Raw genomic sequence first — 19,790 nt, forward strand, 5'->3', positions numbered from 1 at the left:
ACCACGGGCGCACGGGTCCTGTAAGGGGTGTATGTGGCGCTGGAGCAGCTCTCCAGAGGAGGGGAACGAGACCAAGCTGGCGGAGAGGGGGGATGTCTCAAACAAACTGAGCCGGATTTTGTCTTTCACTCGCCCCAGCTGCGCTTAGCCGGCGGCTCGTTCTTACACAGGCGGAGGGATGTAGCGGCCCTAGCTAAGCGGCCAGGACCCGGGGAGGAGCAAGGAGCAGCAAGCGGCTGCAGGTGGCGGTGCCATGGTTTTGCTGCCCGCCCGCCGTGCTCTTTTCGCCGCCGGCCGCCGTTGGCTCCCCGCGCACTGTGGTAACCGCCGCCTTCCCCCCTTCTTCTCCCCGGAGCCGCGAGCGCCCCGCTGAGTTCTCCTCTGCTCTCCCCACAGCTCCGGCGGCAGCGCGGCCCTCCTCGGGCTCGGGGGGCGAGCCGGAGAGTGAGGGGCCCGGCCGGGACACTGCGCTGCTGCGGCACCTGCTGCTGAAGCTGCGGGCCACCGGGCCCGTGACGGTGGCCGAGTACATGCGGGAGGCGCTCACCAACCCCGGACAGGTGCGGGCGGGGACGGGACGGGGGCTCCGCGCCTCCTCCAGGGGTGCCGTGCCTCTCACCGCACCCCCGGCCCCTCTCTGTCTGCTCCCCGCAGGGCTATTACACACGCCGCGGCGGCATCGGCGAGAGCGGGGACTTCATCACTTCACCTGAAATAACTCAGGTGTTTGGAGAGGTAACGCGCAGTGCCTAACGCATGGAGTAACTTGCTTTCACTCCTGAGCTGCGCGGGGCCAGCTGTGGTTTCCAGGCCTGCGTTTGGGTGTGTTACTGATGTCAAAATACTTAAATAGCAGTTAGGAGCTTCCAGTTATTATCCAGGAGAAAAACGGGGTTTGGAGGAGCAAGGGTAGTTTCTGTAAGATCGGGGAGTCCTTTCATGTGTTACAGTCAGGGACGCCATCTGTGCTTGGTAGCACTTATCTTCATGTTAAAGAGAGTTACTGTATTTTCCCAATGTGAAAACTCAGGAATTATTTTCAGGCTTTGGTGTGGTTTGTGTGTCACTTCTAGCAGTGAAGACTGGCTAAACACCGTTCTTCCCTTTGGTGAAATACATGTTCATGAAAAGCAGTTGTTCAGGGGCAGCTGGGCAGTGACCTGCATTCGAGCCTGGAATAAAAGTTCTTGCTATAGCCAAGAGAGTTTACTGATGGAGAGTTGCTTCTCCTGGTCTGACAGCAGCCACTTATTCATATTTAAAGAGACCGGGGGGGGGGGAAGTATAATCATAATGATTTTTCTAAACTTTAAAATGTGTTGAGAGAATGCTGCCATAGTATCTTAGCTATTGCACTTGCCACCAAGTCTTGGAGTGATTACTGTAACTCTTTGTGCCTTTTCTCTCTCAGTTGATAGGAATATGGTTTATCAGTGAATGGATAGCCACAGGCAAGCCAAAAGCATTCCAGCTGGTGGAGCTGGGCCCGGGGAGGGGCACTCTTACTGATGATATGTTACGGGTAGGTGAAAACTGTTATTAATATTCTTTATTCCTGGTTTTATTCCACAGCTACTCTGAAATCTGAAGGAATGATGTTTTGCTGTCGGGGTTTAACTTTTCCTGATAACCAAATCATTTCACTCAGGAGATTTGCAGTTTAGACTCTAATTGAAATACATGCGTATTTCTGAGACCAGTTGTCTCAGTTGAAAGCAGAACACAGGTCAGCATGTACACACTGCACAGACACACGTATAAGCTTTCAGAAGGGGAGGGCAGGAATATGCCATTACAAATTATTTCTGTATAGGAAAGCATTGTCCAAACTGGAAACCCTTTAGGAGGGTGCTGCTGTGTGTAACTGGGAAGGAGGCCTCAGTGCAAGTAATAGGAGAAAGCGTGAGGGCAATCATACAGAAGTTGAGTTGTGCCGGTTTCTTTGGGGATTTCAGGGGCACATTCCTTCTGAGTTAGAATCAGAATCATAGAATAGTTAGGGTTGGAAAGGACCTTAAGGTCATCTGGTTCCAACCCCCCTGCCATGGGCAGGGACACTTCACACTAAACCATCTCACCCAAGGCTCTGTCCAACCTGGCCTTGAACACCGCCAGGGATGGAGCATTCACAACTTCCCTGGGCAACCCATTCCAGTGCCTCACCACCCTTATGGTAAAGAACCTCCTTGTATCAAATCTAAGCTTCCCTGTTTAAGTTTTTACCCATTACCCTTTGTCCTATCACTACAGTCCCTAGTGAAGAATGAAAAGTTAACCCTTTGTGTTCAGTCATGCTTGTATGGCTGTCAGTTAAAATAGTACTGATTTTAAAACAGATTGCTGGTGGGATTTAGAACCTCGGAAGTACTTTTATTCTATTACATATGTTAATGAAAAAACTTTAATAAGCAAAATGAAATGTAAGATATTGAACACTTTTTGTTAATTGTCCTTGGGAAAACAGAACCATTCTTCTCCTAATGCTAAACCCTCTGCAGGTTTTACTAAACTGCAGGCTATTACTAAGTTGCTAAATTAGCATTTCGTGGTGTTGTCCTTACAGCTGTGTAATGCATGCTGTATTTTGCCAAATTTGCATAGTAGCTTTTATAAAAATTGATGAAGACATTCCCACTTTCTTCTGGAAAAGCAAAATGCAGTCTCTTTCACTGAAACTACTTTGTCAAATGAAAGCCAAATAATTTTTTTATTTTACATAGAAATAGTGAGATTAAAAGTTAATTCTTAAATCTTTAACATATGCAGCATGTGACTGTGCCTAATAGAATTCATCTGCCTTTATAGGTCTTCAAACAGCTTGCCTCTTTACTTAGTAAATGTGATGTCTCTATTCATCTGGTAGAAGTGAGTCCCAAACTCAGTGAGATCCAAGCACTGCGGCTGACAGGAGGGAAGGTGCAGTCAAACCCTGAGGACAGTTCTGCCTACATGAAAGGCGTTAGCAAGACTGGAATTCCCATTTCCTGGTACAGAGACATTCAGGATGTGCCGACAGGTAAGGAACTTGAATGTCTCGCTACAGGGATGACATCCTTCCTCCATTTGCAGCTTTTGATAATGAGGATATCTTTTCTAACCTTCACAATGGATAGAAAAGTAGTTAATACACATATTTCTTCATGTATGAATCTGAGGCAGGATATTAACCCATTTTCATAACAATTCTGACTACCTGCATTTTGGGATAGTTACCCAATTGCATGTATTCTGACTTTTTCTTTTCATGGGAAACCATTTACTGGCTTTATCCTCCTTTTGTGAGACACTGATCTAACATTCATGGCCTGGAAGCTAAAGCCAGCTGTAGAAATGCTGTCTTTGATGTACCTAAGCAGGAAGTAATGATAGATATTTCACAACCACATTAACTAGCTTAATTCATTAGAAGTTATAAAAGCATTTACATTTTCAACTGGAAGCTGCTATGGAACCATTAGTAATTTAACACATTCTCTTTTTACCTTCCCACAGGTTACAGCTTTTACCTTGCACATGAGTTTTTTGATGCCCTGCCAATACATAAGTTTCAGGTATAGCAAGATGTTTGTTGTAATTGGGACCATCTACTTAAATGCCTTCTTTCTTTGAGGAAGAGTAGAATTAGGGTGCCAAACTAGACTTGTGTTGTCTCTGATGTTAAAATGTTCTTCCTGACTGAATTTGGACAAAAAAGGCTTAATTCAGTTGCTAATTATAAAATTAATAACTGTTCTTGAATGGAAATCTTGCAGAAAGCCTTTTCTGCTGAGAGAAGTCTCCAGCTTTTTAATTCCCATGTTATTTTATCTGCGACTACTAAGAAAGCCTGAAGGGCTTCCATTTGAATGGTAATGACAGTGGCAAAATAGAAGCTAGTTAGGATTCAGAAGTGTCTTTCAACTTCAGTCTAATTCATTAAAACCACTGGTAGAATAATGTATTTTGATAAGTTAAATATTGTATTGTCAATAGAAAAGCATCATTTTTTAACAGCACCATTCATTCTTTTGAGTAAAATTAAACCTGTATTTGTTGACTCTGCAGCTGAGTCTTCTCTTTGGAAGAACAAGCTTCTTCCAAAGCAGTTACTGGAATTAAATAGGAGTAAATAATTGTTGTTAATAGTGTATTATGTTCTTAAAATGTTTATGAAAATGCTTGACGTGTTAATGCAATCAAAGAAACAAGCTGCTGTTGTAGCCACTGAAGTATAAAACAAGTGCTTTGGGCTCATCAAACAGAGAACAGAGAAGGGCTGGTGTGAGGTGTTGGTTGATATAGATCCAGAAGTTCCTGACCAGCTGCGGTTTGTCCTGTCACCATCCCGTACCCCTGCAACGGAAATCTTTCTCCAGGTGAGGCTGTGCCTACCAGAGCTCATCCTTACATCTTCACTGACTCTCTCAAGTACATTCACTGCTGCTCAATTCCTCTGACAGCAGGAGGAAGGCTCTCAGGCTGCAGACGAGTAAATACACCTCACCATTTCCATTTTGAGAAACTTCCACCAGCATCTGACTTTGTGTGCTTGAAAATGTAGCACAGAAACAAACACGTACATCAAGCTTTGCAACATCAGAGCTTAAACAGACAAAACATTCCAGAGAACAAACAGAGGCACCAAGGGGCAGGGGCATTGTATGTGTCACATCAGTGGCAGCAGCCTTGCCTGAGCCAGGCTCTCAGCACAATGCTGGGTACTTCTGTGCTACACTGGCCTTTAATGGAAAGGGTCTAAGATTACTTATTTCCTGAAGTTCACTGGATTCTTAAAGTTACGAAATGAAGTAGCTGAGACTAAAACGAGCTACAAAGTCTCACACAGAAAAAGGCCTTTTTGAAGGGTGCACACAGCCAAAGAGCTGTTTTCTTTCTTTCAGTACCACAGTAATGCAATTTCACCTGATGCAGGTATTCTTACTTGTTAGAAAAATTTGTATTTCAGTCAACTATAGGTTACAGAAGAGATGACTGAAATCCAGCACTCAGAAACCACTACTTGAAAATGACTGTTAGCAAAAGCTCAAGCTCTAGGTAGCATAGAACACAGCCCTGCGCCTCTGTGCCCCAGTGAAGCACTGACAGTTCCATGACATCAGGTGTGAAGAACTCTTGCCCTGTGCTTGTTTGCTAACACAGGTGTTTTGATCTTTGAACTCTGCACTAGCCTGAGGAAACAAGAGATCATGTGGAAGTGTGTCCTGAGGCTGGTGTCATCATTCAAAGGCTTGCCTCTCGGATAGAGGAGGATGGCGGGGCTGCACTGGTTGCTGACTATGGTCATGATGGAACCAAAACTGACACTTTCCGGGTAAGTCCTTTACCCTGAAATAATAAATAAAATGTTACAGAGTATTTTGGCTTGTCGTTTGGAGCATTAGGCTCTTGTAGCAGAAGTATCTTGGGTGAACATAATAGCAAAAATTGCCTTATGCTGTAATGATAAATCTGAGTAACAAAGTCCTTAATTAATCAGTACGCATAAGGGTTTGTCAGACAGAAAGGATTATCTGAACCCTCCCTACACTTACTGAGATCTTCCAGGTATAATTTGCTATTCTTACTCCTCACAGGCACACCTTAGTGTTGGCTAGCCCTGGCTGTGGGAGCAAGGGCTACAGCCGAGTGTGATCTTTTAACTTCCTTACATTTGTCAGGGTTTCCGGGATCACAAGCTTCACGATGTGCTGACAGCCCCGGGGACTGCAGACCTGACAGCAGATGTTGATTTCAGCTATCTTCGAAAGATGGCTCAGGGAAGAGCAGCCACCTTGGGCCCTATAAAACAGCGGGAGTTTTTGAAAAACATGGGCATTGATGTCCGGCTGCAGGTACGATTGTGTTACAGGTGCATAAACACTCCTAATCCACATGCAACAGCCTTAGCCAGCAAGAGAGCTGTTATAAAACCTGAATTCAAAGGGAAGTTGTTTAAAACAACATGTACGGGCGAGATCAAGGGTTGCTTCTCCTAGACGTAGGTTACTCTGGGTCCCTCAAAGTAAACTTACCATATTGTGTTTAGGAGTATTTAATGCAAGACTTCACTACATAACAGCAATGTATGAATTCCATCAGGGATCTCACCACTTCTACTGGACAGTACTGCTAAGTTTGTTTAAGTGAAAGGGATGCAGCGAGGGACCACAAGTATGAGGGAATTTATAGGAAAGCAGGAAGGGCTTTAACTGACTTTCTTTTTTCAGGTGCTGTTGCAGAATTCACATGACACAGCGACTCACAAGCAGTTACTTCACAGCTATGATATGCTGATGAACCCCGAAAAGATGGGGGACTGTTTTAACTTTTTTGCCCTGCTGCCTCATCAGAGACTTGTACATCCTGACAAGAAACATAAACAAGAATCAAAGTCTCCCTTACCACCTGTGGCTGGATTTAGTGAACTCTTAATGAAGTAATTTCACCTACTACAGTAGTAGCTTGCAAGAGCAACTTACTGAATAAATTACACAAATAAAAAGGAATAGAGTCCTGCATTTTATGGTTTCATGTACTAAATGTGTCCTGGGTTCATCAGTAGCAGTCATTTTTCTCCTTCTTAGTAGCTGGTGCAGCGCTGTGTTTTGACTTTCAGCCTGGGAACAGAGCTGATAGCGATGTTTTTAGTTACTGCTCAAATATTTAGGCTGACCAAGGACTTTGTGAGTCTCATGCTCTGCCAGGGAAGAGGGGAAGCCGGGAGGAAGCAGAGACAGGACACCTGACCCAAGCTAGCCAAAGAGGTATTCCATACCACAGCACATCATGCCCAGGATGTAACTGAGAGTTACCGGGAAGGACTAGGACTGTGGGGTTGGAGGAGGCATCTGTCAGTGCTTGATCGGGCTGGGGGGTGAGTTATTGGTTGGATGGTGGTGAGGTGTTGTATTCTCTTCCCTTGTTATTTCCTTTATCATTATTATCATTGGTGGTAGCAGTAGTGGTTTGTGTTATACCTTAGTTACTAAACTGTTCTTATCTCAACCTGTGGGAGTTGCATTCTTTTTGACTCTCCTCTCTGTCCCTCTGGGAGTAGGGGGAGGGAAAGAAGCAGGGGAGTGAGTGAATGAGCTGCCTGACTGGGTTTAAACCAAGACAAAATGTTTTGCAATAACATGATTGGTGTATAACTACATGTGCAGTAAGGGAAGAGCCAAGTATTTTACCCTTGAGCTGAAAGCATATGAAACATCACATTACTTCCCCAGACTCTTTTCTCACCCCACTCTATGCTTCAGGGCCGTGTTTTGGCAGGGAGCGCTACTTCAGAGTAAAGGTAGTGCTTGTGTTTTAATGATACTTTTGAATGGAGACAGGAACCATGCAAAAAGTTACTACAGTTTAAAGCACCAGCTAACAGAATTCCCACAGCAGGGCATATCTAGTGATAAACCCAGAAACAAGGAAGTATAAAGAACCATATACTCCCAAGAACATGTTATATTTTACATAATTCATGTAAATAAAGAAAACAAGTCTGATAGGGAAATAAATTTTATTTTCAAGCTTATCAGAGGATATTTACAAACAATCGGATGTATAAAAATATAAAAGTACTTGACAGTGTCCTTTTGAGGCTATAAATTTTACATGAGCTTTTTTCTAGCATCATCATAGCACTATTTCTTATGAACGCAACTTAATTCACCTAGGGGTAGGGATATTAAACACTGTAACCTACTGCTGTCAAAGGCTGCAGTAAAGGTATTAAAAAAGGGAATAGAAAACCTATGCTGAAAAAAGTTTACTCAATGTATGTCTGATTTTGGTTTGGTTCCTTGACTATTAGCTGCTTGCAGCTTCTACTGTCTGGCCCCATAAGTCTATGTACACATTCAGCTAATGTCCTCCAACTGCCAACAGCATTACTTATTTTAATACAACTTGAAGAATAAATAGCTCATATAATATTCTAGAGCACAGCAGACTTCATGGGGAGAGACATCAGCCAGGCCTTCTACTTCATTGTTGTCCCCTCCTTCCTCTTTTCCTGTTGTGCTTTTTGGAGTGACTGAACTGGCTTTACTTCCTCCCTTAAAACACCACCAAAAAAACCCAAAACAAATCAAACCCAAAACCACAGGAAAACCTGAAGTGACAGCTCAAGCATAAACGCTGAAGTTTACACCAGACTGAAGCTGCATTATTACAGTTAGGATGGAAAACAGCAAGTTTTACTGAAATTTGGGCACTTCCACAGTGGAAGTTGGAAAAAAGCCCTGCTTCCCTTGCCAAGGCAGGGTAAATGCCAAACTGCTGATTTCATGGGTGACTGCTCTGGCTCCATAGGTGAAAAACAGTGCCTTGCTGCAGTACTGGTCCTGAACACCTGCCTTAACAGGATGGCACGGTTCCACTCAAGAGTTCCTCTGCCCTCACTGCCCTAAGAGCACAGAATGAGGAAGGTGACCCCCGGTGTAGGAGTGGCAGTGACAGGACAGCCATCGGGCAGGTCCCCTGCACAAACCTGAGAGAAACATGTACTAAGAGAGAGGACTGGTGGCTAGAAGGGCTGGTGGGCACTGCCATGCACTAGCATCTTGTGCTAGGTTTGGTATGCCCTAACAGGGAAGCCAGAGTGCTGCCTTTACCAGCCTGGATACCTGCAGAATGTAGTGGCAGCCAGATTAAAGGCAATAGGAAAAGAAAAGGCAGGTTAAACATCCAAACCTACCTGTGGTTATATATTCCTGCAGCTGCTGATGATGTTTTTATCACCAGGTCACTGTCACTGCAAGGAGCTGCCAGCCCTGAAATAACCTTGCCAAACTTTATGTATATCTAACATAGAAAAAGTCTGTTCACCTGCATCCTTACCTGAACAACAACAGTAAAACACACATACAAAAAGTCTTTACAGGAGGGAGAGCCTCTCGCTGACTTTGCAGTTCAAGCCTCTATTAGTTCTTTAAAAAGTATTTAAAATCAAGCTGCAGTTGAGCAGATCAGCCGTTCAGCACCTTCCATCATCACAATGCTGTTATCCCACACAGAAAGGAAGACTTCACTTTTTCCATTTCCCAAAATTAGACAAAAAACAAAACCAACTTTCTTCTCTTTGCATTTAGCATTCAGGGCCTCAAACATCTTTGAAATACCAGGAACTCTTGACTGCTACACTGTCCTCTGAGGGCATCATTTCAAAGAACACTGCTGCTTACTCTCTATTGTGCCACAAGTCCATAAATGGTTGGAAATCCATCAGCTGAAGCATCTGCATAGAAACTGCATTAGGAGTTGGTCTGGGACTCTACATTCAGCTCAAACAACACAGTAAAGAGGACAAGGAGGGACTGCAGGTTAAGGTCAGAAGGCAAAGCCCATTCTCCTACAGTCCAGCTGCCCTGGCAGATGCAAAAGGCGACCTGATACCCAGTGTTGCTCCCAGATTTTTGAGCAGTTAAGACACAAGCTCGCAGGCTACAAAGTGCTCCTCATGTAAGTCCCGAGAATCTTAAAAATACTAGAAAAGTATTAGAAAAACTTAAAAAATCTAATTACTCAGAACAACAGAAGGAAATTGCATATGCTCTTCCCTGTTTTTCCACATCCTTCTGCTAGAAGCTGGTTTTCCACAGTGAAAAGGTATGCTACATCAAGTCTTGGGTGCTCTCTGTGCATTACTTGGGTAATGCCTTTGGTGTGTAACAACAGCATGTGCACCAGCCTTGTGCAGCAACATACTGTTGTGGTTTACTGCTCTGTTTTAACAGACAACAGAAAGGACTAGCATAGCTTTGATTGTCATCTCTTTGGATTGTCAGCCAGCATTTCAAGAGGAATGTGAGAAGTTAGGGGGTGTTCTCTTTGAGGGTAGCTGGAAAAAGTTCAGTTAGGGCAAAGACACACATATTTAACTGTTACCAGCAGCAAGTTATTCCTTCATCTGTGAAGCTGTATTTGACCTAAACCACCATGTTTTGCTATTAGCCAAGGTATTCTGCACTGATTTCTTTTTACAGTCTCTTTTCACCATGCAGAGTTTAAGAAATGGGAGATGTATCCAAGTAACAGAAAACAGTCCTCTACGGCCTAGTAAATAGGGATTAGAAAACCATTACAAAATTCTTACTGTGTAGGCTATGAAAAAAACCCAAAACAACAAAACCAACAAACCGAAACCAGTCCAAACCTTGAAACCACACATACCATTCAATGTGGGCACATTACACCTCAGTAATGGCTTTGTAGTCACACAACTTGGTAAAATGCTACCCAGTTGGGCCTGTGCCACTGTCCAGCAACTACTCATAGTTTAAGCAGAGATGGAGAGAAGCTTGTCAGATGACAGTCTATTCTCAAGTCAATGCAGGATCCTCTGGGGCTTTGCACACTGAACAGCATACAGCATTCAGAAAGCACAACAGTTGTGCCAAAACTTATCTTCAGTTTCTGTCGGAGTATCTTTCCTTGCTGCAATTTAGCATAATGAATAGATCAAGGGTCTTCTTCCATATCATCTGGGTTGGGAGCCATAATAAAATGCTGGGGGTACTCAAGGTTGTGTTCATAAGCATGTTCTTTCCAGCGTGCATCATCACTCTCGTGGGTAATGTAACGCTCTCCAATGCGTGTTTCAAATTCTCTGAGGTCAAGCCAGGTCTGATAATCCTAAGGAGTAAATGAGATTTAAGGAAGCAGTGTTAAGAAACAGCAGTACTACACTCCCACAGATAAATTCTGCAGTTTGCCTCTACTTTTAGTATAATGTTAAAAAACCCAAAACCAAACACCTCTCCCCAAAATACCCCAACACTGTCCACAAAGAATGGTTCAAAATTAAATAGGCTGGTATCTAAGGTTGTAATACTGTAAATCCTCAAAACTTTTTGTAACAAGACAGCTATGTCAGCTTCATTATAAAATTACTTGTATACATACCCATATAAGAAATTATACTCATTCCAATATTGTTTGAACTCAAAAGTAATTGAATTTTCCCCATAACACCTTTTAGGTTATTTGGGTGCATGGATACATCATACAGTATTGTGAAACCATTGCCAAAGGCACCCACCTCAAAGTGGTGGATAAATTCGTGGCACACACCAGCCTGTGTGCCTCTTTCAGCACTGAACTAACAATGTTTGTCTCTAACACTCATTGCAGCGCGGCTTCGTGCACACATCACTGCCCACATTCAGGAGATGCCAGAAGAGTAAAACTCTATCTTGGTGTCAAACAAAAAGTAAGGGGCATAGTGACAGTAAGATAAAGTTTCCCTTGAGGAAAGAAGCCATTAACAGATGGATAGAACATCGGAGCACATAAAATGTAAAGCTAACCCCAGAAATACGTAACCTGCTGTGAGTGCTTCTTAACAGACTTTGATAGCAGATTTAATAAGCCTCTGAAGGATTTAATTAAAAAAAAAAATTAAATCATTATTCACCCATTATAAACATAGAAAAAGGCAGATGGGTTTACCTGTAGCCACGGATGACTAAGGGATTTGTCAACACTGAAACGCTTTCTCATCTTCACTTGAAGCAAATTGTTTATTAAATCAATGGCTGACAAAGAACAGGGTAAAAATGACATTGTTTAAATATTCACCATCTCCATCATCATTCACATGCTGCAGTGAAAGTCAATTTTTTTACAACTGTTTGTACAGAATGCTTTCAATCAAGCTCTTCAATTTTGTATTTAGCTTTGCTTATGTTAAATGAGGCTACCAAAGCTAGGGGTGAGCTGCCCCCTAGCTTTAATGGAAACACTAAAAGATTTACTGTGTTCCTTGTTAAATCTTCTCCCCTCCTGATTTTAGCAGTTTTCAGAAATGCCTAAATAACTTGAGCATAATCCTGTGTTCCAAAATCATGCAGCCACTTCCACTATTGTATACTTCTGTTCTCCTTCCACATCTACACGTGTTACTTACATATACACAGCTGGCACTGGACAGCATCAGAGACCAACCCTGTAAGCTTCTAGATTGTTCAGACCTGACATTTAGATCCAGGTTTTGTTTCACTTGCTAATATACAAAACTAAAATTCCAGAATCAACTTAGAACTGTTTCTGTAATATGAGTTTAGATTAAGCACGTTTTGAGATCAGCATTCAGCAAGTACTCACACACGATTTAACTTTTCATTGGGAATTTGGGGAAATTTCAGGTTATTTACCCTACTCCTCATGCATGCAATTTATTTTTCTTGCTAAATCTATTAGCCCCTCCTGTATTTGACTGTATTTTTCACAGATATATCCCAGCTCGTATTTATCCATTTTGGCATAGTCTACTAAACTCAAGCTATCGATAATTCTCACACTCCTATCTATCTGAATTAACCTCAAACTTTAAGCATTTCAATGCACTAATCTACATATAAAGGCATTCTAAAAGCAAACATTAATTTCCTTACCTTCACTAGAAATTTCCTTCCAAGGATTTGGTGGGTACATAAAGGCTGCATTTTGAATCTGGTCATTGATATCCTCATCTTCATTGAATGGGAATGTACCACTAAGGCTCACATAGACAATAACTCCTACTGACCACATGTCTAAAGAGCGGTTGTAACCTTTACTCCTGAGCACTTCAGGGGCAAGATAAGCAGGTGTCCCCACCACAGAGCGTCTGAAAGATTTTTCACCAATGATGCGTGCAAAGCCAAAATCACACAGCTTCACCTGCAAAAGAAATACATTTTGAACTGAGAAATCTCTGCTTGATCTCCAAAGCATGCAGCTGCCCAAGACCAGAGTGGTACTTGATACGCTTGCTATCCTCATTAAACATGGCATCAACTAAATCAGAGATAAACATCATGTAAGCCAGTCAGTTAAGGTTTTAGGTTGCTGGTTTTGCAGACTGCAGACCTAAACTGGCCTTGCACAGACTCAGGTCTGAGGCAGTTTGTCTATTACATGGCCATCAGTGTGCAAATAAGGTCAAAACACTTGATTCCCAACTCAGCACATTTTCAGAGGCAAATCTGCACCCTCACAGGGCACAGAACCAAAACTTTAAGAGCACATGAATCCCAGCCAGATCACATTCCTCTTCATCGGATTCCTGAAGCTAGTGGCTTCAGCTACACAGAAATCAAACAATGAGGTTTAGCTAGAACTCAGACCCAGATTCTGGGTGGAAAGAAACTGAAACAGACCACTGAGCATAAAGCTAGGCTAAGAGTTGGAAGGAAAAAAAAGACAACTATAGTACATCTAATTCAAGTAATTCTACACTAAATCAGTTGATCAATCCCACGAGAGGTAACTTTTTAAACTGCAAATTCTGTATTTCTTAAAAAAACCTAAACAAACAAAAAAAAACCAAAAAACAAAACAACAACAAAAAAAAAATCCCACAACAGTGAAAAGTGATGAAAAGTATTTTTTAATCTTCACTCACTTGAGGGAATGGCTCTGCTGATGCTAGTAGTACATTTTCTGGTTTTAAATCACAGTGCACAATGTTCTTGAAGTGTAAATTCCTCAAAGCAACAAGTATCTGCAAGAAGAAAGAACATTTTCAGAACTATTTAAGCAGATCACAAGTGTCAAAAGCCACAAACACTAACCAATACAGTCATTTTTATCAACATAGTCTTCGAGAATTAACCCATGTAATATACTACGCAAGCCTAACAGGAGTTGGTACTGATGGGGTTTATTTTGCTTTCCCAACCCCGTCTTTCTGAATGCTTACTGTTTTAACATGCATCTTTGGATGCTCCTAATGTTATGTGTTGGGAAAGAAGAGCAAATAAATTTAACATAATTAACAGCCAAATTCTTTCCATGTTTACTCCACTTTCCGTAGATGTGCAGCCCTCTATGCTCTTTTAAATAAGAGTGCAGAAACCCCCTTCTCCAAACTCCATTCTCACATAATTAGAAAAGACACATGTACTGAAGTAGAGAGACTGGCTACCAACCTGAGTGACCATGAACTTAGTTATTCTTTCTGGAAGTCGACTTTTCTCACTGGAAAGAATCATCTCTAGCATATCCCCATGCAGCTTTTCCATCACAACAAAGACCCGTTCTGGCGTTTCAAACATACATTCCAGGTTCACAATCCCAGGGTGGTGCAAATTCTAAAATACAGTATAGGTATATCACTAAAACAAAATGGTATGAAATATGCCGGATTACACAGACATGCTGTACCACAAATCAAAAAGCAGCCAAGCGGAGAGTTAGCAACAAACAAACCAAAAAACCCAAACCAACAAAATGTCTGAGGCAAGAAAGTAGCTTGAAACCAACATCAACCCCTGAAACATGCCAGTTAAGATTAATCTGATCCAAAATTATAAATTTACGGTTGATATACTTAGCAGCTTGAATACAAAACATACAAAAATAACACTCAGATTGAGGAGCCAGTAGTGGAAGACAGCAAAAAAAGTAACACAGAATTTCCTGTTACCTGAGTACACACCTCCCTCAGTGGATCCCCTATAGGGGATAGATACCACCCCCAAGTTATCAACTGTACCAAATACTCAGGAATTCCTGCTCTTCTAAGATTCCCTCTTATAAAAAGACTCAGAAATCACATATGCAGATTAAACAAATCAATTCAGAGCACATACACACATTACAAAATATTGTAAATGGCTTATCTGAGAGAACTCCAATGTGATCCAAAACCACTTTTGTACCTGGAGAATGGCTACTTCATTACGAAGCTGACTTTCCTGTTTAGTTGGAAACCTCATCTTGTCAATGATTTTGATAGCCACATCTCTTCCAGTCTTCCTATGTTTTCCTAAACAGAAAACCAATGTCAGCCATCAAAAGGTTACCATTTTTAAACCATCAGTTAGCACTTTTTTTTTCTTTCTTTCCAGATTTATGATCTGTGGTTTTCTCCACACTTGAAATTTGACACATGGGACCAAAAAATACAGGAAGAAAAAAAAATGTGCTGATTCATGTCTAGCATTTATTCTTTTTGTGACTACTCTAAATAAGCTATACATTGCAACAGAATTTTTTAATAACTGAAAGTGATAAAACTACATTTTAAACCCAAGTTAAGGTAAAGAATTTCTCCCTCTACTTTCTCCTGCTGACAGAAATTTGAAGCTAAACTGTTTGCATAAAATATGTCTATAATACTTGCATAAACAGCCAAACCACAAATTAAAATATGTATTTTTCTAATTGCTTGTGGCCTCATTTCTCAGATGTCATTAAAAACCATGTATAATTGACAGCCTCCTTAAATGGATGACTTCTAATACTGTGTAATACAGACAACAGTTAGAATTTGCAATTAAAAACAAACAAGCAAAACCACAAAGGCTAAATGCAGAATACAGACTGCTCTGTATTTAACTGTGGTCAAAATGCAATGCATATGCCGAAATGATTTTTATGCCAATGCAAAACTCTAAATGCAAAAAAATGAATTGTAAGAAACACTACATAAAAACTGCACAGAGACAAGGTAACATGATCCAAACAAAACTTCTAACATGATAAACTTCACCTGGACAATCTAGGTACAGCTAGAAATAAGAAAAGAGAAATTTTAATAGACATTCTAGCTCAGTAAATGCTTAATGGAATCAAATGTACTTTACCTCCATATACAATACCAAACTGACCAGATCCCAGCACTTCATCAGCAAATATTTGATACACAGAGCTGATATCCTAATGCATGAAAAAGAGAAATCACAAATACCAGGAGTAGTCAAAATGTTCACAAGCTTATTAGTACATATATAGCATACAAGTACTGGTTAAGCTGTATTTACATTTGACATTAATCAAGCTCTGTAAAGGGTGCCACCATTCCCCTTAACGGAGTGGAAAAACACAACAAACTTTTCCTGAAGAGGATCCACTTAGCGGCACTGTTAAGTGGGGACAGTCAAATATCAGTTGTGCCAGGTAAGTAGATTACTTCCATATTTAATACAGACTTCGTTAGCTAGAATACCCTGGTGTTGATTTCTCATCTGGACGCTGTTACTACTAAGTACTTCGTAATACCCAGGTATTAACAAAGGTGATCCAGGCTAGAGCACTTCTCCTATGAAGACAGACTGAGAGAGCTGGCCTTGCTCAGCCTGGAGAAGAGAAACCTCAGGGGAGACCTTACAGCAGCTTTCTGTACCTAAAGGGGCCTACAAGAAATCTAGAGCGGGACTTTTTACAACAGCATGTAGGACAGGACAAGAGGTAGTGGCATTAAGCTGAGAGAGGGTAGATTTAGATTCAATACTATAAGAAAATTCTTTAGTATGAGGATGGTGATACACTGAAACACGTTGTCCAGAGAAGTTGTGTCTGCCCCATCCCTGGCAGTGTTCAAGGCCAGGCTGGATGGGGCTTTGAGCAACCTGCTCTAGTGGAAGGTGTCCCTGCCCATGGCAGAGGGGTTGCAACCAGATGATCTTTGAGGCCCCTTCCAACCCAAACCATTCTGTGATTCTACGAAATAAACACCATTATTATACAATGCACATACTCACCACATTCTCTTGGACCTGGCAATTTGAAACAGAGATGCTTAAAGATAACTCTTCTGCAATAAAGAAGACACAACTGAGTAAGTAAGTAGGAAGGGCAGAGGCTTTTTTTAGTAAAAAGGGGGGGGGAAAAAACCCCAAACTAAAACCAAACCAAAAATCCCCAACCATTTACTGACTTCTAAACCAGTCATGATGAAACAATTTTTATTGATGTTCTGCAGAAACATCATATCCTGGATCATGGATTTCATGGATTGATTAGATAAATAACCCTAGGAGTTCTGCTGGAATTATTTGACTATTTTTTGTCATACCACTGATAATAGAAAGAGTAGAATGAGTGTGTACACAACAGAGAGCTGATGATCCAAAAGCAACAGTAATGTGGCAATTGTATCGGAGTTCATTAAACTACTAAGAATTTCCAATAGTAATATAGAAAAATACAGGAAAGCAGACCAGGCAGATACCTTATAGTCAAATGAACACATGGTTATTAATTTCCTTTGGCATCAGAAGATGCAGAATTAATGCATGAGAAAAGGAAACAAATCAAGCAAGGCAAGAAGGCCTGATAATTAAAAAAGCAGTAAAACCCATAATATAAACAATCTTTGTTTCATGGATAAACTATAGAAGCATACGAGTCTTTGGAATATAAGAGCACATCTCAGAAGTGTAATTTGCAAGTAAAAGCATGAGATAAAGAATTTTTCAGCCTTCAGCAAATTTTGACAAGAAATTTTCATTACAGGAATGACATTAAGATGCACAGACAAGAAGAGATATGTCAAGGCAGGCAGAAAACACCTCTTTCCTTTCACTTCCAAATGCACCTACAAGGTGGAAAGAAGATATACTACATATTTACTAGCCCTTTGAAAAAGTTTTCATTAGCCTTATGAAGAACCATGAGATTTAATAACCACAATTTCAGAGAACAAAGAAAATGTCTGTATCTGACTTTTGCCACCTGTGCTTTACCTCAGAGAATGAATTTAGAGCCTCAAGATAGGAATAAATATGAGTTCTTAAAGACACCCTTCATAGCTGAAATATGAACTGGAATTACAGACTTGCATATGTCTACTGATTATTGACTATAGCCAAGTCTGCATGGGAGTAACAGTACAGAACACAAGCAAAACCAAGAAAGGTGGTAGACAAAAAAGTTACTAAGGTCAACACAAACAGTTTTTTGAAAATGTTTGAAGAGAACACACTGAACCCTTCTCCACAGATGGCTACAGCATACAAAATATCTGGTAGGTAGAGTCTGAGTTACTACTTTCAAATAAATCGTCTGCAATGCTAAGAGCAATGGCTGAAAAACAGACACTTCTGAAGACCTCAGTAACGCCAGATTCAATACATAATCTATACCAAGTAACATCTTACTAATCTTCTCTCATTTCAGCTCAGAAACATCCCACCTCAACCCCCAAGCACAAGGTCAGAAAGGACTCCTTCCCTTGGGTCAGACTGGAAGAGCATCCTCCTTTCTAGCCACTTTCTGGACAGACTGTGGTATAAAGTGATAAGCTAGTGTTTTGTGGACATTTCAACACTATAAATTCCCTGATGCTGCTGCAAGCATTTCAAGCAGTAGCAATACCTCCCTCCTCTTTCGGTCTTGTCATTCAGAAGACCGTATTACAGGCTTCTGCGGCTTTGGATTTTTTTAACTAGAAGTCTAGTTTTCTCAGACTCTTGGAAACTTTTGATGCCTTGTAATGTGTACAAAGAAGAGGGATGAAGGGGTATTTTGTGGGCTTTTTAGAGTTTAAAAACCAACCTGAGTTGTATAAGGATATGTGAATGCCACTCCACAACTCATGGTGGTTACTTCTACTCCTAGAATCCTAAACGCTTCTAAATACTTCAAAATACTCCATTCACCATACCTACCCTTGCAGCTCTATTTCCTACAACTGCCAAGTTTTAATATAAAAATGTTATTATTTACATCTGAAAAAATACCAATTTGGGAAAAGCAACTTTGCAAGTCTCAGCAACAATAAGCCTCCAGTTCTAGAAGACAAAGTGAACTTTGGTGTATATATATTTGGAACTAAGAATTTTATATTGAAAGTAGCATTTTACATACGTATAAGGCCAGTCGTGAGGTACCATCTTACAGGTATGTTTCTTCACTGTAACTGAATACAGATACCAGTACTGGCTTTCATAGCTTACCATTTCAGACCACAGTTGCATCATTTTCAGAAAGTGCCTTTACCTAACACTAGTGGTTACATGTTCTTAACCATTGCTGGTGCAGAGTAGCCAGACATCAGAGACAGAGAAACTAATCTCACAATCTCCCGCAAAAAAAGAACTTCACTAAAAGAAGATTAAGGAGTAGCTGAAAGATAAGAGGAAACTAAAGAATGAAAACATAAATCTCAATACAGAATGTGAATTAATGTCGTCACAAGGAACAAGATGTTTGAAGAGAAAGAACACAAGATACAGTTTAGTGGAGTCTTGATAATGAATCTGATCCTATGTCAGAGAAAGAAACAGAGGGCAGATGCGTAAAAAGAACAGGGCACTTTTTATCTCTACCCACAGCTCAGCAATAGTCCTTTCCAGCACTGGTGGTATTTACATTTTATCACTTACTCCTTTTCTTCTCAGTTACTGACATCTCACAGCTTTAATATACATACAGGATAACATCAAAAAATATCCAAATTTAGTTTTCAGAGTATATGATCTGAATATATTATGCAAGTATATTAAAAATATCTAAACTAAGGTCCCTTTTTACGTCCAGCAACTACATGTGAGATCTTACTGCTCCTACAATAAAGCTCTGCAATACGCACTCATGTTGGTAAATCCGATTCCTAACTATTACTACCTGCTACAACAGATTGAAGGAGTTGCCCACTCTCCACAAACCTGAGGGTCACTTTTTAGAAACCTGTGGGAAATTATGGACACAATTCAGCAGAGGACAGACAGAAATACTTCACTCTAAATGAGACCTTTCCTGAAAGGAATCTTTACTATTAACAGCTTCAGAATATGAATGATAGTGCCTTGTCTGCCTGCTTACTGTGATCTTTTCCTTGTCCTGCAGCAGTGCAAACGCTAGCTTGAGGAGTGACTGGCATCAAAGCCTGACGAATGGCTTTCTCCCAGCCCTGAGCTACGTCAAGTCCAACTCCGGTGGCAGCAAGAACAGGACTGTGATGACTGCTGCCATTGTTTTCGCCAACAAAGTACACCATGGTGTCAGTGATGATCTCAAAACAGTAGGGGTTGCTGCCCTGCACCACGTTTGAAAAATCTCGAGGCTGAGTCACCTGGAGAATTTCTGAAAGTGGAATCTCCTGA

General features: G+C 41.1%; 2 protein-coding genes across 6 annotated transcripts in view; one reads left to right on the forward strand and one right to left on the reverse strand.

The window, feature by feature from the left end:
• Positions 1-31: 31 nt before the first annotated feature.
• NDUFAF7 (NADH:ubiquinone oxidoreductase complex assembly factor 7) lies at positions 32-6,475 on the forward strand. The gene is given in 12 exon segments (XM_061471748.1): positions 32-94; positions 139-195; positions 197-320; positions 397-560; positions 655-735; positions 1,412-1,522; positions 2,806-3,016; positions 3,493-3,551; positions 4,242-4,355; positions 5,168-5,311; positions 5,658-5,831; positions 6,207-6,475. Coding segments are annotated over 12 exon segments (1,515 nt in total). The 3' UTR covers positions 6,420-6,475.
• A 2,995-nt stretch (positions 6,476-9,470) lies between these two features.
• The window catches only part of PRKD3 (protein kinase D3), a 37,883-nt gene continuing 27,563 nt past the window's right edge, over positions 9,471-19,790 (reverse strand). For all 5 annotated transcript variants that reach the window (XM_061471083.1, XM_061471081.1, XM_061471084.1 and 2 more), the window contains 9 exons: positions 19,510-19,786; positions 16,446-16,498; positions 15,549-15,621; positions 14,622-14,728; positions 13,890-14,051; positions 13,364-13,462; positions 12,372-12,639; positions 11,428-11,513; positions 9,471-10,611 (listed from right to left, as the gene is read on the reverse strand). In XM_061471083.1, the coding sequence (XP_061327067.1) occupies positions 10,438-10,611; positions 11,428-11,513; positions 12,372-12,639; positions 13,364-13,462; positions 13,890-14,051; positions 14,622-14,728; positions 15,549-15,621; positions 16,446-16,498; positions 19,510-19,786 (1,299 nt within the window). In that variant the 3' untranslated portion in view covers positions 9,471-10,437. The remainder of the gene's footprint in view (positions 10,612-11,427; positions 11,514-12,371; positions 12,640-13,363; positions 13,463-13,889; positions 14,052-14,621; positions 14,729-15,548; positions 15,622-16,445; positions 16,499-19,509; positions 19,787-19,790) is intronic.

Source organism: Pezoporus flaviventris, unplaced genomic scaffold, assembly GCF_033815535.1.
Source record: "Pezoporus flaviventris isolate CSIRO_AGI_PZ_B2104156 unplaced genomic scaffold, CSIRO_AGI_Pfla_v1 ptg000066l, whole genome shotgun sequence".
Lineage (NCBI taxonomy): Eukaryota > Metazoa > Chordata > Aves > Psittaciformes > Psittacidae > Pezoporus > Pezoporus flaviventris.